Source organism: Pholis gunnellus, assembly GCF_910591455.1.
Source record: "Pholis gunnellus genome assembly, chromosome: 7".
Lineage (NCBI taxonomy): Eukaryota > Metazoa > Chordata > Actinopteri > Perciformes > Pholidae > Pholis > Pholis gunnellus.
In genome coordinates this window covers 14,423,519-14,430,558 of record NC_136533.1, presented here as the reverse complement: position 1 = coordinate 14,430,558, position 7,040 = coordinate 14,423,519, and the positions used below count along the sequence as shown (strand labels likewise).

The 7,040-nt window shown below is 45.7% G+C and overlaps 1 protein-coding gene across 2 annotated transcripts in view; it reads right to left on the bottom strand.

The window, feature by feature from the left end:
• Positions 1–7,040, bottom strand: part of frmd4a (FERM domain containing 4A) — a gene marked incomplete at its 5' end in the record, with an annotated part of 51,600 nt that overhangs the window by 38,560 nt on the left and 6,000 nt on the right. The window contains one exon of one of the 2 annotated variants that reach the window (XM_079163244.1): positions 4,335–4,502. The exons of the other annotated variant lie outside the window; for it this stretch is intronic. Coding sequence (XP_079019370.1) covers positions 4,335–4,502 — 168 coding nt within the window. Of the gene's footprint in view, positions 1–4,334; positions 4,503–7,040 lie in introns of those variants that run through there. 2 annotated transcript variants of the gene reach the window in all.

Below are 7,040 nucleotides of genomic sequence, written 5' to 3'. Positions count from 1 at the left end.
ATATCTGGCAATCTTTGAATATTTTTTTGCGTGTCATGTGATTTCCCTTTGCTAAATGCCAAAGCAGGAATACCATCCTGATTTTATTCAATTATATGCCTTAAATCAGAGAATCCGAGTAGTCCTTTGGGAAGACTGTGTGGTACGCGTGTGAGCATGCAACCGCCCGTAATTAATCAAGCGAGTGGTCGTCCAATCAAGCAGTGTGCCATATTCACACATTACCAGAGAAATTAGATTCCAGCTTGGCTAAGAAGCTTATGGTGCACAGTAACTAAATAACACGGCACATGAGGGAGGAGGGGTGTCGTGCTTTAAATGTTTAACATGTAACAAGCCCGCACATCACCAAGAGACTCGTCAAACACATCAATATCAAGGAAAATATGAACGACAGATACAATTTTTATCATGGTTTATGATTTATACAGTGGTGAGAAGATTGTTTCCCATTATTGAATCTCCACAGGAACCTTTTTCTTAAATTCAGACATCAACAAGCCTGGCCCCCTCTTCCCTTTTCTCTTTCACACACATTTACTCTCACACACTTGGTATTTGATAAACCTGGGAATGGAGCAGTGGAAATGTTTTCCAGACCAACTATGCAAATAAGACCGTATCCCCGGGGAGACACTGTAAACGGCTTCAACCACCAACAGAATCTACAGAGGGGTATTTGTGTGTTTGTGAGTGTGCGTCTGCGCAGCGCTATCAAACACAAACATGCCTCCAGGCTAGTTGCAAACAAGTTAGAAGATTACAGAAAAAAATAAAATAAACAAAGCTGTGGAAGAATTCAAGACAATGTCCGTTCTGGCCCTCAACCCCTCCCGTCACCAAACGTCTCTCTGTCGGTTCTGGGAAAATATTTTCTCACATACAGATCCTGACTTTGGCAACGAGTACAAAGATGGCTGCCAGACAGGAATAGTGATCAGGATTCTTCAGTAGGGAGTCACTAGTTCAAACTTCAACCTCCATCCAATAATGTCTTGGCTGGAAAACAAGGAACAAGGGAATAAGGCCAGGAATTAGCGAGGACACAGAGATTTCCCATTCCCATGTCACGAGTCTAGTTATTGACATCTGCTTCAGTGGAATATGAGAACAAATGGAAGGTATATTGAACATGAGAGCAGAGAGACTTAACAACCTGATCTGAGGACAGTCAGGTCCTGATTCTGGGGAGCTGCTGGCACTCATTGTGGACCGCTCTTCCAAGGAAACCACTTGCTTGAAAACACCACGGTTTGACTGAGCGCCCACAGCTTATCAGACCACAAACAAAAGATGCAACAGAATGGACACAACTGATCCAGCTCCTAGACAGAGAGAGAGCGAGAGGGGGGGGGGGGGGGGGGGGGGGGGGGGGGGGGGGTGTTGTGTATCTTGGTTATTTTAGATCTGTGCTGCTGTGTGTCTGCTTCGTATCATAATGGGCTGGGACTCGTCAGTGGGAAAGGAATATGGTCAGTGACAGAGCTACTCTCACAGGAAGCAGGACCAGATGAGCTTAGTGGGAGTAAACTGGCCTGGGTTTCACTCCTAAATATGATGCAGTAGAGCCTACAAGCTAACAGAGCAGTGAGGTCTAATGAATATGTGTGACAAATGTGACATAATGCAACATTTTAAATATGTATAAAGCTTTTCAGTGGAGCTGCGTCGCTAGGAAACAGCTTGGATGTAAGTTTACTTGACACCGAGCAGAACCAGCTCCCCGACAGCAAACTGATATTAGCAAGCACGATAACAGGAAATAAACTGGGTCTATCTAGGACACGAGGATGTTGAACACTCTCAGGATGAGTTTTGCTTAACAAGATGTCACTTCACATTCTTAGGAACAAAATGACGGCTCGTAGTAAGTCTTGTGAGTCGCAGCACTGTGATGATTACAGGTAAATAAGGAATTCTTGCAACTCAGGGGAAGTCCAACCACCTGTGTTTACTATAGTCCCTGCTTCTTCCCCATGCAGGATATCCTGCCTTTGGGATGGGGTCGGGTGATAAGAAGGGGGGGGCTGGCAGGGGAAACATTTTTTTAAGGCGAAAACATGAAATCAATGCGACTGGAAAGCAACTTAAGAAATGACACAACGCAACAATTACCCAGAGACACTGTCTAACACGGCACAGCAGAGCACTGCCCTCACACGCCTGACAGTACTAACCCCATTTAAAGGGTCACACCACCAGAGGAGAACGTGTGACCGGAGGCTGTTGAGTCAATATTACTCAGTCTGATGTATGAAAGTGTGAACACGCCGCTGCGCTCTCTCACGAGAGGAATACGTGTCTGTGTGAGCAAACAACACTTCAGAAATGTTGCTATGCTGCTGGTTACTGTAACGCCACAGCTCAATCACGCAGGGTGCTGCTGCTCCGCGTAACATGCAGAGCGCTAAATGATCACATCGGCGTACGTACGTGTCAAACACTGGAGCGCGGTAAAATATCTGGGCCGGGGTCCTGATTGAATATGCATGACTGCTGGTGATGGATGTCTTCTCCAGTAAGAGTTGAAAAGAGAGTAGAGAGAGTTAAATAAGAAATGAAGAAGTAATTTAAGTAGGGGAAAAAAAGAGCAAACATTGTGTCAGAGAGGAAAAAGAGAGATAAGAAAACAGATTTAGGTCAGAGCACTGGAGTAGAAATGTATTTTTAATTCAGGATGAGAGAAGAAGGTGGAAAAGGATTAAGTGAGAACAGGTTGATAAAATAAAGACGCTGTTAAGTCCTTTCTCTCCGTCTCTCTCTTTTGTGCGTCTGCCAGTTGTGTGAGGCTGAGTTTCTCTTTAACAGTAATAGAGGAAGCCGGGCAGAGAGGCAGTGCAGTGAGCCAGGGATATCCCCGTCCTGCACCCTGACACACTGACCCCTCCTTCCCTGCTTTTGCAGCTCGCTCCACGATTAACAGCTCCACCTTGGACGGTACCACTTCGTCAAGCAAGAGGGAGATGTTGTTTGTAACTAATCCAGAGGATGCTTGAGAAAGTGTTAAAACTCCTCTGTTTGGAATGTGTTTTAGAGTGGCCTCTTCCAGACGTTTGTGCGTCTCTAAACCAGGAGGGGGTGTTAAGGATGGGTTTGTCTTAGCGAGGTCTGGTATGTTATTTCAGTTTCCTCCGATTGTGTTGCCCTCCCCTCAGGATGCTTAAACTTGGGAGCCACATGAAAACACATCTGAAGACAAAAGCTAGAATAACAATCCAGTTTATTCCCCTCTTGAGAATAAAGGAATCAGAGCAAACGGACAGGAAAAGGCACACGATGTGTGTGTGTGTGTGTGTGTGTGTGTGTGTGTGTGTGTGGTATTTAAGTTACACAACTGATGCTGTAGGATGATTTTGTGCTATGCGGTACAGTGTGTGCTTTTTGGTATGTAGCAAGAGGCCCAATGAGTCTGTCTCTGTGAGCCTGTTGGGCTTGTCCTGGTAGTGCCAGCTGCATACAGGGCAGGTGAGACGCCCGGGGAATACTAATGGCTCCATGAAAGGCCTGAGTACCGATTCAGACACGGCGAAGAGAATACTGATCAACCCTTTTGCTGAATCACATCTAGACAAACACAAGGCCCAAAAGACACAGTTCATTTTGATAAAACGATTAAAATCTTTTATTCTACTGTGAAACTGTTCTTTTGTGGCACCCAGACACATTTAGTGCGTCACCAGAGTTAGATTAAACGTGTGAGGCGATGGAGGCACGGTGACCGACCAGACAGCCTATAAAACAATGTCTGTGTGTGTGTGTGTTGTGTGTGCAAGCATCCCCCTGTCACATATCCATAGAAACACTTACCAGCTTAGCAGCTTAGTTACCGGCTCCTTTATAGTGACCCTAGCAACACAACTTCCTGTTAAGGGTGTGCATCCTGAGAACAACTACTCCTTCAGAAGAACACTATACACAAGGACAACGGCGTAAAGCAGAACAGTGTTTTCTGAACTTGGCAGGACAACTCTCCACATGCACCTGTGTTATAAAACTATGTCAGCATGCGTCCCATTTCACTGGCAGGTACACTGCCCACTACATGTAACCCAGTTCTGTCCTCCAAGCCTAAAGAAACAAATGAGTCATGTTTAACCCTGCCCCTGTCTCTGGCCCTGCTCTGTCGCCTGAAGGACATACCTGGCCTACAGTACATCATTCATCTATAACTGTTTCCTACAATGAACCCGCGTCTCCACAACGCTTGAAGACAATGGGTGGTAAATTAAATTTGCAATAAATTCCTATTTCAAGGGTGCCTGTTGAAATGCTATGAACACATGCACATCTAGTTTATGTTTTTTTTTGTTGTGTGTAAGTGAGGAGCAGCCTACCTGGTAGAGTGGCCTTGAAACACACCTGTGTGTGTGTAAGAGATGCATGGGTGCAGGAAGGTTCCTGGCATGCACACGAAGACGTCGGAGGGCTGTTGAGGTGAGAGTCCACAGCAGACCCTGCCGAGTACAGACCGCCTCGTCTAGGCCCATCAAGACCGCCTCCATTACGTCCCTGACTACAAGCGCTCTATGATGAGAGCCACAACTCCAGAGGTACGCACAGAATAGCAGTAGGATTTTGATATCAATGAGATATCCACAGGTATCACATTCAACTTTATTTGCACAGGTGAGCCATTACAGGTAAAATCCACAAATTGCCAATGGCAATTAGAAGGAATTAGCCTTTATTGTCCCCCTGATGAAACTCAGCTCCAGTAGATAATAAGTGGGTCATCTCCAGAGGTAAGCCTGGCAGGATATAGTCTCCTCTCCTGCCTCTGCCCCTCTCTGCCCTCTCAGTCTCTCTGGGATTCAGCGGTCCGATGTCCGCTCAAGGTCAAACCCGGCTGGTCCTTCTGTCCCGGTCCCACACAGCTAGTGGTCCCCGCTGACTCTTTCTTTCTTCCCCCTCTCTTTTCTTCTCACTGACGCAAAGCAAACTCCGTCCGTTGGTCTGTACGCCACAAACACAAACATTCCCACTAAGGAAATGCAGCTGGTCTCTTAGTCTCCCTGAAGGGTAGTTGTTTTTTTAAAGTGATACGCACTCTCATACTGCAGCTCACCAGTCCAGTGTCGGAGAGGAGATCAGAAGACACTCTCACTGTCTCACTTTTCAAAGAGTCGCACACACCTGGTCAGACTGGACACCTTCAGGCTTAAAGAAAACACACGGCCAATCACATGGTCATATTCACAGAAAATCATGATACTCACGAGTATGCTACTTCATAACAGCACTGGGATTGTAGCCAGAATGTTTTTAAAAAAGGAGATATTTTTTCCTCTGAGCCAGCTTTCCCGGGCTGGAGTATCCTGACCTGGCCTGCCCTCCAAAGACATCCAAGAGAATGCAACTTATCTGCTGCTCTCTACGAACTCCACACATGATCCTCGCATGCAAGCATGTAAATATGATTGATTACGTCCAACTTTTTGATTTGAGATAGAAATCCACTTTGAAACACATCTTACATTTGCAAAAATGGCCACATGGAGGCAATACAACCCCCACATACGACCTGTGCCAAGCCTACAGTCTGTGTGTGCGTCCCTGCCAGTCTGTGATAAACTCTTGGCTTAACAGCGCTGCTAAAACAATACAGCTTACATGATCAATGTTCTCTGTGTTGTGTGTGATATCGAACACAAACACCTTTTTCTAGTTCTAGCAGCCATTTCTTCATCTTCTGGGTCACTAGGGATTTCTTATATGTCAGTCTAGACATTGAAAAAGAAAAAAAAGCTCAAATATCCGATAGTTTTACGCAGCCAAACTGATTCACTTTCCCACTTTCCTCAGAAAGCCTTGATCAATAGAAAATTCAATAGCTCTGTGCTGTACAGTAATTCTCTGCCTTCCTACCAAAACCAATCTGACTGTAGGTGGATTAAATGGTCTTTCGTAGCCCACTTTGATTCATGGAGGGGTTTATTGATGCAAGAGGTCACTCCTCTACTGCTGCTCTGGTGTGTGTGTGTGTGTGTGTGTGTGTGTGTATATCTGTGCATACACATTTTTCCATGGTGCTTATACCATGTGTTTGTTACTGAATGCTACATGAACATGAGTAAGTTACTGCCGTGGCATTGATCAAATATAGTGCACAAAGTAAATATCAACAATTGTATTTACTTCTCTTTGTATGTGCCACTTTCGGTTTGTGCCATTGAATGGATTGCACAAAAATCCTAATCCTAACCCTTACCCAGATAATGCAATAAGCTTGCATCTCTTTAAATGCACTTCAATTCACCGACCACTTGCTCCAAGATCCCTGGTTCCACAGCACCGGTTTCCCTTCTCTCGATCTCGGGGCCTCCCATTGCTTTCTCAGCGCTGTCTTGAGAAACCCACGAGGAATGTGTGGCATTCCTATAGTGTGAATTTTCCAAAATGAATCACGTTCACATCTCCGCCACTGTAATTTACGGGGGGTGTAAATATTTGTTGTGGTGGGGAGGGAGGGGGGAGGGAGCTTTGGTATGACAGTGCACTGTTCCCATGAGTCTATGTGTGTGCAATGTCCCGCTGAATCCTGGGAAAGGTCACACAGGCCCTGTGATGTAAACAGTCAGCACCAGAGTGTCAGCTGGCCGGGCTGTTACCATAGTAACAAGACGGAGAGAAGAAGACACTATCTGCTGTGATGGACAGGAATTGAGAGTCAAACAGTAGGCTCATTCGTTCTTTCTCACATGCATTCATCCACATTTTGATGACAAATACACTTCAAACCTGCACAGGAAAAGGAGTAAACTTTCTCTGCTCCATCTGCTGCTCTCTGCATTCTCTTCCTCGCTCTAACTTTCTCCTGCCTCCATCTCTCTCTCTCTCTCTCTCTCTCTCTCTCTCTCTCTCTCTCTCCCTCTTTCATCTCTCCCTCATATCTCTCCCTATCTCTCAATCTTCCTTCTGCTCTCTGATCTCCACTCAGGCGTGTTATATTAGAGTGCAGGCAAGTCAGAGAGAGAGAGAGAGAGAGAGCGAGAGAGCAGTGGAGGGAAATGGGTCACAGACGCTATAAATTCACAAGACCA